This window comes from Vipera berus (genome assembly GCF_964194415.1).
Source record: "Vipera berus genome assembly, chromosome: 10".
NCBI lineage: Eukaryota > Metazoa > Chordata > Lepidosauria > Squamata > Viperidae > Vipera > Vipera berus.
Window position 1 is genome coordinate 202,223 of NC_138213.1, and position 15,203 is coordinate 217,425.

General features: G+C 49.0%; 1 protein-coding gene across 1 annotated transcript in view; it reads right to left on the bottom strand.

Annotated features, from left to right (window-relative positions):
* Positions 1-15,203, bottom strand: part of ZFHX3 (zinc finger homeobox 3) — an 87,075-nt gene that overhangs the window by 27,447 nt on the left and 44,425 nt on the right. Inside the window, 1 exon segment of the mRNA XM_081336037.1 lies at positions 7,403-7,634. Coding sequence (XP_081192163.1) covers positions 7,403-7,634 — 232 coding nt within the window.

The window sequence follows — 15,203 nt, forward strand, 5'->3', positions numbered from 1 at the left end:
TTTCTTTAAAAAACAAACCAACCTCACTTTAGAAGTTTGGAATTAAGGCCCAGCATCACAGGTATGTTGAGAGCACTGATCTGAACAGGGCATTTGGGCACAGAATCTCAGTTTTCTTGACATTCTGTGTTAGTTCCAATGCAAACCATTAAAGGGCGCCTACGCAATGCATTCCTTTGCATTCCTTTGACGCATTCTCTCTCTCTCTCTCTCTCTCTCTCTCTCTCTCTCTCTCTCTCTCTCTCTAATGGACTCCTTTTCACAGTGCAATGTTTTCTCTTACTAACAGGAACCCATGAATTATATATTCTCAAAATATACACTATCTGAAATATTGCACAAAATTGCATAATTTAGTATTAATTGAATTAATGCAACCACTTAGCGTACTTTGGCAGGAGCACGTCTCTGATATGGGGGGAGTTTGCCCCCACAGCTACATCTGGAGTACCAGGGGTAGCAGGAATAATAAGCAAGTACAGGAGTCAAGAAACTGCTTCATGACGACTGAATGACAAATCTCAAAACAAGAGAATAAAGTCCATAAAAAACAGCAAAGAAGAATTTGCTGGGACTTTACTATGGCAGAGTTCTGTTTGCTTTCAAAACTTGAACTCTGCCAGAAATAAGCACCCCAGCTTGCTCAGTGCAATGAAGTGGGAGGAAGGCCTTGCAGTCAACATCCAAGCATCCCCCCACCCCCCACCACCCCCATTTTCACTGTAGTATTGTAGAGCAGCGGTCCCCAGCCTTTCTGGTGTTGCGGACCAGCGGTGGGCAGGGAAAGGGGATGGTTCTGCCCAAGCAACAGGCAAGCAGCACGGTACCAGGCTACGACCCCAAGGGATTGGGGACCCTTGCTGTAGAGCATATGAGAAAAGGACAGTCTTGGGCCCTTGTCAATCCTTGGACAGAGTCATTTCTGGCAGCTATGGGGAGGCTGAGCTCATTTTGGTAGGGGCGAACGTCTACCCTCAAGACCATGGAAGGGGTGGTTGGCCAGATCAGTGGCCAGTCTTGCAAATCCCTCTGCCGACACATGCGGTGACAGGGCCCCCCTCAAGCCCCTTCAGGAAGGAGAAACCCATTGCTCCTCCTGTACTCTCTGTTGCAAAGGCAGAGCTGCCTGTCAGTTTGGGGAAGAGAAAGAACCCCCTGCTCTGCCCTGCTCCTTAGGAGGGGCCACAGCCTCCTTGAGCCAAGCTGGACAACCACAAGGAACGCACTCGGGTTGCACTGGGAATATTCTCTGCTGCCGCCACTCCCCACCCCTCCCACCCTGCAAGAGGTGAGGTGGGTCTCCGCTCACCTGGCCTTTTGGAAACGTCTAAAGACCTGGCTCTGCCCACTTGCACGGGGCTCACGAGCGCATGCAGGCACCTTCCCATCCCCCGCCTCCCATCTTTTTAACCTTGAAGTTTATCTACCTTGTCTTCTAATATTTAGATATAGTTTTTATGTTTTATATTTTACTTGTACACTGTCCAGAGTCATTTTGTGTGAGAAATGGGCTGTTTTCTAAATTTGAGATATAAATAAATATTATCCAAAATGTTTCTGATGACCTCAAATGAGCCTGTATGAGCTCTACAGTAGGCTTCTCCAACCCGCCACGCACAGGCTGCATGTGGCCCTGGACAACTTGTCATGCGGCTCCACAAAATCACAAAAAATATTAAAAAATAAAGGAAGTTCATTGCTTATACACATTTACTATATTATATATTCTATATGAGGCCCAAGACAGTTCCTCTTCACTCAATGTAGCCCATGCGACCAAAAGATGGGGCCGCCATGCTCCAGAGCCTCCTCGCTCAGATAAGCCAGGCCAGCCTGGTGGGAGGCAGCCAAGAGAGCCCCACAGCCCAGGCCTCCCTGTCCCCACAAGGCCAACAAATCTCCGGGACGGCCCGTCCTTCCCTGTTGGGAAGCCCAGCTGCCACAGGGAACGGTGGGAGCCCCAGCGATGCTCCACCTGCAGCCATTTCTAAGCTGAGCACATTGGAGCGGGTTTGCGTGGCTTGGTTTGCCTGTGAGGATCAGAAGGGTCGAGGCGAGAGGCACTTCATCGCAAGGGTAACTCAAGCGACACTGATGCGAATCAATGTTCCTTTTGTGAATGCATTACCTGGCAGAAACTGGCTTTTTGTATCCCCCTTAAATGAAGCCAGTAACACAAAAAAAGAGGGGGTGGTGGATGTCCTTGAAACAAAAGGATGAGGTGAAAATAAAGAGAGACTCGCCCGCACTTTATTCTCTTTCATAGAAGCAAATGCATTTGGTGCTTTTTATACATTAATCAATCAATATCACTGACTGTACATCAGCAGTGCAGCCAAGTTATGAATGACCTTTCTGGCAAAGAGGACATTTTTAATGCTCACAAAATTGCTCAGAGATTTGCAACTTTCTGAAGTTATGCCTGCATGACTGCACCTTAAAAGTGAGACTCTTAGCAGAACCTGCTGGGTTGCGTAAGCTAAAAAAGGGGTCACCATGAATGTGCAGGGGCATACAACCCTGGGCAATCCCAATCCCTCCTTCTTCTTACTAACCAAGGGGATTCCTGCCTCTAGGGAGGCCTGACCTTATGGTAGCAGTCCCCCCCCAACAGAAACCCACAGAAGGCTCGGCCTCAGAGGTAACCAGCTGGCTTCCTTCAGGCCAAACCAACCAGGCGGTGTGCCATTGGCTGGGCTGCAGCCAGAACAAACTCCAAGAGGGTCACCTTGCCCATACTTAGGTTGATGTTTTCTTGAACTGTCCACAGCAATTCCATTTTCCCTTCCTGAAGAATCACCATCAGGATCTATACTTTTATGTAAACTGATAAAAATGATACAGCTAGATTTATAAAGGTGAACATAGAGATCTCTCTAATTTGAAAGAAGTGATTCCTAAAACACATCACTGACATTTTAAAGATGAAATTTATATGTAAGTTATAATTTTTCAGAAAAAAATATCAGATATTTTCCCTGAAAATATTTCAATATTCCAAACTGATTTGATCTAATGCAGACATGTCAAACACAAGGCCTGGGGGCCAGATCCGGCCCGCGAAGTGGTTTCATGTGGCCCGCGAAGCCATCCTGGAAACAGTGAGGGAACGGCCCCCACTGCCTTGGCCCTGGCCCAGAGACCCTCCTTCTGCCAGAGACCCTCAGATCTGTCCCACTCCTGCCCAGGCCCCCATAGGCACCCTTGATGCCAACGATGTAGAGCTGGCCACGCCCACCCAGTAAGCCATACGCACTCTAGCCATGCCCACCCAGTAGGCCATGCCCACCCAGTAGGCCACGCCCATCCTGGCCATACCCACCCGGCCCCGAGAGCAACCGCAATGCTGATGCGGCCCTCAGGGTGCCGTCGGCTAGACAATGTCGGCTGGCGACCCCCAGGGGGAGGGCCTTCTCTGTGGGAGCGCCAGCCCTGTGGAACCAACTCCCCCCTTGAGCTCCGGATGGCCCCGGATCTCCGGTCCTTTCGCCGCGGCCTTAAAACTTTCCTTTTTCATCAGGCTGACCTGGACTGACGGCAGGGTTTTTTAAAATGTTTTTTAATTTTTAATTGTTTAGTTTAACTTATTTATTGGGGCTGTTTATTTAATTTCTTTTAACTTTTGTATTGTTGTTTTTGTTGTTGTTAGCCGCCCTGAGTCCTTCGGGAGATAGGGCGGCATATAAGTCCCAAAAATAAATAAATAAATAAATAAATAAATAAATAAATAAATAAATAAATAAATAAATAAATAAATAAATAAATAAATAATGTCTGTTATTCCCAGAGCATTGTTTGGCAGAAAGGAGGGCGGAGAGCTGAATGGGTCTCCTTCCCCAACTAACTCCTCTGTCCCTTTCAGCCCAAGCCCAACAGGGAGAGCTGCTCATGAACTGTGTGGCTGTGGCTGGCAGAGGGACCCCCACCCACCGCCAGGTTTTCCAGCCCTGAAATTGGGCAGCGGGCTTTCCATCTGGGTGGCAGATACTGCTCTGGGGCAAGTCAACAGCTCCAGCTTCCTCTTTTGCTGCTTTATGAGCGGCAGGGGCTGATGAAGACAAGCCTGGGAAGGAGCAAGCTAGGGCCACTGCTGCCGCCTCCTCCTCCCTGCCCCACTAGCCCCTTCCTTGGGGCTGGGACCCTGCGGCTGCCCCATGGCAGACTTGCCTTGCTCCCTCTGCTCAGCCTGTTCCTCCTGCAGCGGAGGGGATGGCCTGGCCGCCCAGGGGAACCACCAGCAACACGTTTGCCCAGCTCAGTGCAGGGCCCAACTCTCAATCAACACAATCCAAGGGAAGCCTTAGAGAAGCAAGACTTCCGGGGGTCTGGACTTGGGGCTCTCAGCCAAACAGGGATGTCCCGGAGGAGGAAGAAACAGAGAGAAGGAAGGAAGAGGAAGTGCCTGGAATCCTGCTTCCCCCCCTGCCTGTTTTCTCTCCCCCTGCCCAATTCTGTATCAGGCAGTCAAAAGACAGGGAAGGAACCCTGAGGCATTTCCTCCTGGCTACTGGTGGTAATTTGGCATGCACTAGTGTGTGTGTGTGTGTGTGTGTGTGTGTGTGTGTGCATGCACGAACATCCAACCAACCAGTCAAAAAAATTGAGGAAGCTCACTTCCTTCACTTCCCCAGCCTTGTTTCAGGCTGCAGTGCAGGAAAGCCCCTCATGCCTTTCCTGGCTTTCCTGGGGGAACCTTCGTAGACAGCCAGGCTGAGGCCAAGGCTAAGGCCAAGGGGGGTCCGGGAAGGTAGCCCAGCCCTCCTGCTCCTGGCAGGCAAGGCCAGAACTGGCCTCAGGTGGAGAGTCCTGCACAGAAACCCGGACTGCTGGATCCTGGTGCCGAGTCCCAACAGGACCTGAATGCACTGCTCAGTCTTCCAATATCTCAGGGGCTGCCACAGAGAAGAGGGGTCAACTTCTCCTCCAAAGCCCCCGAAGGCAGGACAAGAAGCAACAGATGGAAACTAATCAAGGAGAGAAGCAACGTAGAACTAAGGAGAAACTTCCTGACAACTGATTAGAACAATTAATCAGTGGAACGGCTTCCCTCCAGAAGTTGTAGGCGTTCCATCATTAGAGGTTTTTAAGAAGAGATTGGACAACCATTTGTGTGAAATGGTATAGGGCAGGGGTGTCAAACTCAATTTCATTGAGGGCCGCATCAGCATTGCGGTTGCCCTCGGGGCCGGGTGGGTATGGCCAGGATGGGCGTGGCCTACTGGGTGGGCATGGCTAGAGTGCGTATGGCTTACTGGGTGGGCGTGGCCAGCTCTACATCGTTCGCATCAAGGGTGCCTACGGGGGGGCCTGGGCAGGAGTGGGACAGATCTGAGGGTCTCTGGCAGAAGGAGGGTCTCTGGGCCAGGGCCAAGGAAGTGGGGGCCGTTCCCTCACTGTTTCCAGGATGGCTTCGCGGGCCACATGAAACCACTTCGCGGGCCGGATCCGGGCCCCGGGCCTTGTGTTCGACATGTCTGGTATAGGGCTTCTTGCTTGAGCAGGGGGTTGGACTAGAAGACCTCCAAGAACCCTCCCAACTCTGTTATTTTGTAAATACTGCTTAGCAAGTTCAAAATGGAAAGAAAACACTTCATAATATGGAACAGTGTCAAATAGCTACATATATACATACCCACCATCTTTTGGGATAAGCCACGTTTATAGGATCACAGAAAAGAAGCAGAAAATAGCAGGCGTCCTAACATATGCTGCAAAATGTTTGTTTTTTCAACTACCAACATGACATTATCTACATTCAAAAGTAACATCACCAAAAATATTCTTTATACTAATATATGAAACAGAAAAGGGGAAATTATCACCTTTGCTTGCCCGCTGCCTGGACCGTTTGCTAAGCATTCCATTTGTTCTCATGCATATTTTATTCCCATCATATACCATTCTTACCACATTCAGCAATCACCTTTCAAATCCATATTCATGCAAAACATTCCATAATTCAAGCCAATTTATTGGTCAAATGTTTTCTCTGCACCAAGCTGCTTCAAGGCTAAAACACAGAATTATGGAGGGAAGGAATCCCAAAGGAGGGGAAAAGGGCAACAGGCGGAGCAGGTCTCCACAGCCGCAGGAGCCCCAGAGGAGCTGCTCAGCTCAGCCTCCTTCTCTCTCCTCCGCCTGGGCTGAACAGGAGCAGCTCCCTGGAACAGCCAGGGGCAAAGAGGGCAGCTGAGCCTGAAAGGAACAGCCATTCTGGGCCACCGAGCATCCCTTCTTCCTCTTGGAGGTAGAAATGCCTGAGGGGTGACCCCCACCCCACCCCCATAAGAAGGCTGAGCAAAGTTGCTTTGAGTACCTACCTGGGGGGAGGAGGGGCCTTGTACACGAGGGCTGGAAAGCAAGGAGAGTGAAGAACTGGGCTGGAATGAGGAACAAAACAGGGAACTGCCAAACATCTCTTGGGCAAACCCAACCACATGCTTGGAAACAGGTCGACTGAGTAAACCGTAACTAAACTAGCCATGATTATGTCCACTGCAGAGGCCTGGATCCTTTGTGGCCAGAGAAAGATCCGGGAAAGAAAGGAGTGTAGCCCAAGGGTTCAAAGTGGTACAAAAAGCCTATTTAAAGGATTAACCTGTGTGTGTGTGTGGGGGGGAGAACTCCCATTTAGACAACAAGCCAACCAAGAGGGCCTCATACTATTCTGGACAAAATACTGTCCAAACTCTCCTTGAAATCCTCCACTGATGGGAGGCAGCCTGTCCTACTCAGACAGGGAGCGCAGGAGAGACCGTATGAGGGCAGTCTTAAAGTAAGCACCCCACCAAGATCCCTTCATTTCTCCTTGATTTTATGGCAAGACACTAAATATTTCCCAAAGTATTCCCAAATTCCCACTCGCCATTTCTTTCTGTCTCCTTGCTGACCAAACCCCTTGATGCACCTCATCTGAGAGAAATCTGATTTCTCTTGGGGAAGGGATCAGAAGCCTTTGGGCTCCATGCAGCTTTCCTAGAAGCTGCCGAGGAGGCCACGAGGCAAGGGGCCCTCTCTCACACACTCCGGCTTCTGCAGAAGGGCCCGAGCCATCCTTATTATCGTTGCCAACAATGCCTGCAAAAGGCGTTATCAACACCAACCAAGTTGGACCCCTGGCCAAGCGACTGTGTTTAGCACCTTCGACCGGACTGCAGCTGAGACCTTTGGAAATCACCTGCTTCTAGAATCAGGCTCCCTGCACCAGACAGGCTCAGACCCCAGAATCGGTGGAAACATCCCATTGCTCTGGACAGATCAGAAATCTCATCAGAATCAGCCACATGCAATGTTAAAGGGAGATACACCAGCTCCTTGCCTAAGTGAAACATGCACATCATTGGAATCCCACCACATGCAATGGGAGCATGACTACAATCTGCTGGTCAAGAAGGCCACTCACCAGTGTCAATAGCTGGGCACTGCTGGATGGTGAAGATTTGGCCCAGGTCCTCCTCCTCCTCAGGAAGGGTCTTCTGCAAGCACTTCAACTTTCGCAAACTTTCGGTTCGCTGGTGCTTAATGGAACGTACGTGCTGAATAAGATTGAGCTTGGCCTTGGTGGAGTAGTTGCAGAGGATGCAGTGGTAGAAACAGCCATCCCCCTCCAGTCCGCTCTCGTGGTTCTGAAGGTGCTGCAGAGAGAAGCACAAAACAAACCCATCCCCAGGTGAGAAGCAGAGGAACCACTGAGCTCCCTCTAGAATCTGGATCTCAACTTCAAACAGGGCCAAAGCCCAAGGGGGCTGTTCCCCGTGCCCCTTTTCCCCTCTTAGCACTGCAAGGGCATCTTGGGAAGAACAGTCCCATCTTTGAGACAAGCAAGATGTAAGGCTTCTGCTTCCAAACTCATCCTGAAGTCACATTCATGCTCACACTTACCTAGGCGTAGGAGTCATTTGAGGGTTCTCAGCAGGATAATGGTGTTCTATCTAATAGCTACCTTATTGAGAAAAAGGAGTCTCTGGACCAGAATTACTTTGTTCATCTAATAAAGCAACCGGTTCCTAAGGAAGAACCTGGTTGGTTTCCAGTCCACCCACTTTGAAAGCAGCCCTTTCGTCTCTGGATCAAATGCTTGAGATGTGGAAGGAAACAGGGCAGCAAAGTCCCATCTGATCTGAATGACGTTTCTGCAAACCACCCTGTCCCCCTCAAGACCGCTTGTTCAAGAGATTGTGGCACAGAGATTCTGGCACAGGGCAGGGCGACAGCAACCTCTCTGCAGGCACCTGATCTTCTCAGAAATGGCAATTACCCTCAATCCCCCAACAACACCACAGGAGGGGCAAAGAAGCTACCAACTCTCTTCAGGGTCATCCCTACCACGGGGCAGAGGAAAGTGGCAGCGGTTATCATGAAAGAGGCCACATTTTTACTGCCCAGAAGAGGGATTTGCTGCCACAGATCAGTCTTTGGCACCTTTGCTCTTCCCCTCATCCAAGGGTCTCGTGCCAGTCTATGTAACTCAGGTGAGAGCAGAAAAGGAGAGGTCTGGGCACCCTGCAAGCAGGCAGAGGAGGCAGAAGAGCTGATTCTCAAACAAGCGGCCACCTTAAAAGGAGAGGCAGAGGCCAGAAGCCAGGCAGGCAGGCTGGCACACTTGCTACAGGTGGCGGTGATCGATTTCACAGAAGTTTAGATTTCTTCCACACACAACCGGTGCAGTAGCAAGGCAGAGGCACCCCTTCTCCCTCGCTCCCAGTGAAACTGGAGGGTGGTAGCATGCCAAGACACTCATGGATGAGGCCCTCCCCCCAAATAACAGACCCCTCCCAGATCAGCACCTGCCACTTTTTTCCTGTGGTTTGCTCCAAGTCTTGCAGTCATCAGAGCTGGATTTGAATCCTTCTCCCATTCCCCACCAATAACTGGCTGGTGGGATTTTGCTCCACCTTCCAAGCCTCATTAAAAGCCTGCATTGCTCAGCCTCAAGATGGAAAGCTCAGCAATGATTTTACTGAATGTTAAATCAAGCAGCAAGCACAGCCAGCAAACTCTGTGGCACTTTAACTTTAAATAATGCAATAATTATTGAATTTCCTTTTTATAACTGAAGTGCTGGAATGTAAACAATGGGGCTGTAATTGCAGGAAGGGGGGATCAATAGAGGCAATCGTTTTCAGCCATGTTAATTGTAAATACAATTGCTCCAAGATGTCAGCCTTGTTCCTCTCGCTCCAGAATCACCCTAACGGATGACAGAGTCCAACTTTCCCATTATAGCTGTTCGTTCCTTTAAGAGGTTCTCAATCAGGTCTGATCAATCTGTCAAGATAATGCATGGAGTAAGTAAGACTCTTCCAAACACAAATGCCCAATCAATAGCCCCAACCAGCTTAATGAGGAGGGGCTACAGCCCCCAGGGAGGCAAGAGCCAGCTTCAGCAGGCCAGCTAAGCAGATCAACCCTTAACGAGGCTGTCCTGTAGGCAAATGCCGAGGGCAGTAAAGACCCTCTCCAGGGACAGCTGGAAGGCCCCACCGAGGCAGGCTGGAGGGCACTGGCCAAGCTCCGCATCGGTCATCCCAAGGGACAGGAGACCCAATAAAAAAACTAAGAAGGAAACAAAAAGACCAGAACACATCCTTTCCAACAGCCAATATCCAGATAAATGGGAATGAACATCAGATAAACAATCACACAGGGAACAATTCCCTAATCACGCAACCACCAAGGAGAAAACCACATCTCCACTGAAAGTGCAATGGCCAGTTACTGTATGTAAACATACCCCATACTCACTTACACTGATGCTGTTACCTAGTTGGGTAGTAAAATGTCTGCAAGCAAACAACCAAGCTCAGAGAACACTAAGGATTCTAGAGTTGAACCCTAACCTACTTATATTCTTTTCTTTTAGAGATGGACAATTCCCCTTCAAGCAGACTTATCTCCATATAGCAATTACTTTGTCAGGTTTACCAGCTGGTTGCATGCAGCTTAATACTTTGCCTGAAATAAGAATTATCAATTATAATTACAGACAATTACATGAACACTCCTGACTTAAATTCCTACAGCAACAGCCTGTCCCAGAATATAGTAGTTCTGTAATCAAACAACCTTGAGAATATTTGGTGAATGGAAGTGTGACATTGCATAAAGATTTCTCAAGCATATGATATTTAAAAACACCCATTTGGCTGAACATCAATGAGGATGAACTGACCTGAAAGGAGTAAGATTCCCACCCTTACCTATTCTTTTTCTTACCAAAGAAAAAGACCTAGCACCCAGCATTTCTGAGAAAAAGGGTGCTGGGCAGAATGAAAACCTAAACCCTGCTGAGATATGTGGACCAAAAATTCAACCCCCGGCTGACCCTAGTCCTCAATTGAACCCTCTGCCCCTTTCATCACCCCCCCCCCCCGCTTCTAAACAGCAGGAGCTTTCTCTTCCTTGAAATGACCATCTATGGCAGCCACGATCTGAACACCAGTTATCAATTGGCACTGACCAGATTCTTGGCTTGCAACATGGTGCCTCTAGGATCAAGGAAAGGTGCTTCTCTGTATCAACTGTAGGAGAACATGGCATGATCTGCTGGAAGCGTTATCTGCTTGGTCCTTGTGGAAACAGGAGGCAACGGACTTTTATTCCATTTCAGCACCTGTCCGAGGAGGACCAGATCTAGCAATGCAACGCCAAGTGAGAAAGAGTGTTCCTGGGCTGCCATTGTGTACCAGGAGCTGTGTGTCCTTCTGCCTGATGCGTGAGGTCACTGAAAAAAGAGGGGAGGAATGGAGGGCTTGCAGCTGCAGCTTTCCACTGGAGTCTGTCCACTGTCATCACTGGGACCTACTAATGACCACAAAGCCTCCAACGTAATTGGGTGGGCATCACACTGCACTTCAGGCTTGACGTCTATATGGATGCTATGGAGCTGCTTTTGTTTCAGTATGACATCAGCAGGACAGGTGTATTGTGGGGCATAAGGAAATGGAAGAAAAAATGCCCAGAGTCTATCATAGAATCAGGCAAGGGACTCGCTGCTCTTTAGGAAACTCAGATGCAACACCGAACTCATCCTAAACCAAGACAATAATCCAGTTTGGTAGGACGTTGATTAGGGAAGCCGGGTGGAGGAGGGGGAAGAATTATGCACCGTGCAAAACTAGTTTTGTAAAGTACTTGATATTATCTAAAATAGGTTTTGAACTGCCACGTCAGCAATGGACAATCCTAAATGGGACTCGCACCTCACGTGGCATCGGCCAGAACTCCCTGCATAAAAGGGACACAGTTTCTTCCCTTTGGCGTGACTGCAGGTCCCACATCAAACTAGATCACATCATGACTGGCTGAAAGCTGAGGGCATCAACTGGTCCAATATATTTTTAAAATATAAACGATGCTGCACTTCAATAGTTAGATGGCCTAGGCATTGGTACTTGAAGATAGATCTTTTAAACGTTTATATTTTATTGTGCTTTACTAATCTAGTTGAAATGTTAATATATATTGCTAGTCCATGTGTGATGTGTCATACGTTAAATAAATACATCTAAAAAGCTTACAATGAATGCCTGTCTCCACATACAATGGCAACAATTAACGAAAAATAGGAGGGTTTTTTCTGCTTACTCTGCTCACTTTGTTTAAGACCTCAAATAATGGAGTTGTCTGTCCATTTGGCTTCCTATTTCAAGTGAATATGAGGAAACCCAGAGTCCTTCTCCAGATGAACTTTCTTCGAAGGTTGCGTGGCAGCAGGAGGGAGGGAGGGAGGACCTCATTAGCCACTTACCTCTATTTGCATTTCTTGATCCATTCTTTAAAAAAGGATCCGGCATCCTGTCTTGGTTATGTTCAAAGGGCCAGTTCACCAACTCTATGATACTCTTCCAATTCTCAAGTTTGTCTGTTCTTTGCCTAATAAATGATCCTCTGCTTTTTCAGGAAAAACAGAATCAAACTTTTCTAAAATTATGTGAATGTTTCTTCAGAAATATTCATCTTTGTTAGGTCTCATATTTTTTAATATTTACTAACAGTTCACCCACATCAGCTATTAATCTAACAGCCTGCCTTAAACTAGCAAGCTTTCCAATCTTGAGGACAGCAGCTTGTCTGAAGGCCAAGGTCCTTTTCTAGGGTAGAAAGATCTGCAATTCCCATGTGAGTTAAGAATTCCTGGACAGGTGTCATCTGGACCTGTTTATACTCCATCTGGCAAGAAGAAGAAATGCAATGGAGTGGACCTCTCAAGCTGCCTTCATTGTCCAAACAACAACAAATATGGGTCACCATTTGCAGGGGCGCTTAGAAAAGAGGGGCCTCCGCTGAGGACCCCACTAGATTTGGGGAATTATGGGCTCACCCCCAATGTACCCGTGCCATGCAAGACTCTGCCCTCTGTCAGACAGACAAGCACAGGCAGGAAACACCCTTTGAAGGCAGATAAACAGCTTTCTCCATTATGCATTTCTAATCACCAGATGATCTAGTCATTACTGAGCTTTGAAATCAGGCTGGCAAATAATCCAAAGCAGAACTGGACTCCTGGAAGACTCCCTGTTTCAGCTCAGAACCACAGGTGAAAAAGCAGGACCAAAAGTGTGAGCTTGTTCAGGAAAAGGTCCTCCACTTCAGGGAAAACAAAGAGGAAAGGCACAGAAGACTTCTGGAAGCAAAACTGCCCCACACTTTTCCAAAACCAGAGGGGATGTAAGACCACCCCTGTCCCCCTTTCCACCCTGGGCCTCCACAAGCACTTTCTTGGGCTAATTGCAGTCCTCTGAGGGATGCGACACAATCAAACGGGCTGCCATATAACAAAATTTGCCTTAAATGAAAGCAAGATGACAGTTTAAAGGATCAATTGGAGGGGGGTGGGGAGGACAGGTAAAACTTAGCAATTGTTTAATTCCCCCTAAAATTAACACACCCATTTTCAGGACCACAGACCCAGGGACTGTGTTGACCAAGCCAGGACACAAATAACTAGCTGCACAGCTACGCAGAGACGATTCATAATCAAACAGGATGGAAGATTGGGGAGAAGGGGGTCCCACTGGCCTCCTGCTTTTCAGAATAAAAGCTTGTAGCACCAGGAAAGCAGCAGTGACAGCTACAGGCCCCACCGATGGCCACCAGTGCCAGTTCCTCTCCTGAGCAGCCCCACAAGGAAACAAGAAAGGAGGCCCATTCTCTCTCCCACCTAGGTGGTCTTGTGGCCCTCTTTTGCTCCCCAGTGGGGCTTCCTTGGGAACTGAAGGAGGAAGAGGGTTAGAAGGCCCATCTTGGGTCACCCATGGTGATGAACATTGGCAAGACCCTCCCCTTCCTTTCCACGCCAGCATGGCTCCCCTGGGAGGGGGAAGCCGAGCAGAAACTGCAAAGAAGCCCTCCCCCCTTGAGCTGCATCGGGATTTAGTGAGAGCTCCGAGACCCCGAACAGTTGTGAGACTGTTTTTCTCCTGGCCAGGTTCGCGCACAGAGGGCAGCTCTCCCAGTTTCCATGCCAGAACTATTTATTTTATTTACCTATTTTATTACCTTTGTAAGCCACCCAACTCCACGACAACTCTGAGGAGCATGTCAAATACAAAATTTCAAGGGAAACAATAGGGGGGAAAAACCTGTCTGGAGGAAACCAGTCCCTTCTCCTTCAGGTGCAGCCATGGCCACCGAAGTCAAAGGAGGCCCTCAAAGAAGTGGCCCCACAGGCCTGGCTCTCTGGCTCAGCCTCCTCCTCAAACACGCCCTTGCTCAACTTCTTTCGCTGGGGCTGCCTCGATCTAGAGTGCTCATCCCATGCTTCTGGATCCTCCTGACCTTCCCTACCCAAAGGCTCACCAGTCTAGGAGGAGGCCTGGGGCACTGCTGGCCCAGCCTAAAGCTGGCTCCAGAGCAGAGAAGCTCTTTGTGCCACAGCTGGGTTCCAGTTCCGGGGCTGAATCCCCCCTTTCCTTCCCCACTGAAACTTCTGCCAAGATTTGTGGGACAGGATCGCTGAGGAGCTCGAGCCCTTGTCAGCCTGCTCCAGGGCTGCCCTCCTAGTCCGCTTTTGGCAGCCAAGGACATCGAGCCAAGGGGAGGGTCTCCAAGGAAGGCAGCGGCAACCCACGCCATCCATCAAGAAGGGAAGCTGGCCAGGGTGTCTGAAGAAGCAGCCCAAGCCCAAGAGGTCGAGGGACAAGAGACCTACCCTGTAGCAACTTGGATTTCCTTCAGGCGCTTTAATGTCTCCTTCTGTAGGAATCATTAGTGGCCTTTCTCCTTTAGTGCTGCTTGCTTCTTTTAAAAGAAGCTTGTCAATCTTGGTAGCTTGTCAATCTTCTATTCAAAAGCCCAAGGGGAACCAGGCAGGGAGTGGAGGACAGCCAAGGGTTTGGATAAACACAACTGAAAATCCGGACTGCCCACAAATTGGCGGACCAGGGACAGGTGGCAGGGCAAGGTCCCCACTCTTTCAGATGGAGGAGGGCGGGTGGGGGCAGTGCCTGAAAAGGGAGCCTCTTCCCCAGACCAAGATCCATGCTGGCTGTTCAAATAGTGCGATATGGACAACGCACACCTGTTGGATTCATGAGCTGCAAAACACACACCCTCTCGATGGAGGGAATCTCCCTTTTGTCAGGAAGCAAAAAGTGAATCCTCTCACTGAGACGAGCAAGGGTCACCACTGTTGATCACCATTGCTTAAAATCTAACAGGGCAAATCCGGACCCAAGCAGCGGGTTGGTCTCCGCAGTTCCACCACACCAAGAATTGTTTCAGGCGGGGAGCTGGCTGCACCTGAGCAACTTCCATTGGGTGGGAAATGGGCAGGATTTTTTATTTGGTCTATCTGCAAAATAATTTTATAGATGTCTTTTCTTCATTCAACATTATGATGATTCATGCTGAAGTTACATCAATAATACTTTGTGTCTGTATTTTATTCTGTCTTAGTGGAGAGTAATAAAACTAATTTACAAAAAGCCCCAAGGCCAAAGCAAGGCAAACTGACCCAGCTTCCTTGGGAAAGGAGTCAAGAGTCCACTCCAGCCAGGAACCTGCTCCAAATGGCCTCTCCCTCCACTTCTTCTGCCAGGGAGAATGGTGCCAGAAACAATGGGCCAGGGGGAAGGGGCTCCCAGGGCTGTTCTCCTCACACCGAACATTTCTGGAGCATTGCCAGCCACTGATGGCACGCACTGCATTTCATGGCGGGCCCCATCTGTGGCACGCACTGCATTTCATGGCGGGCCCCATCT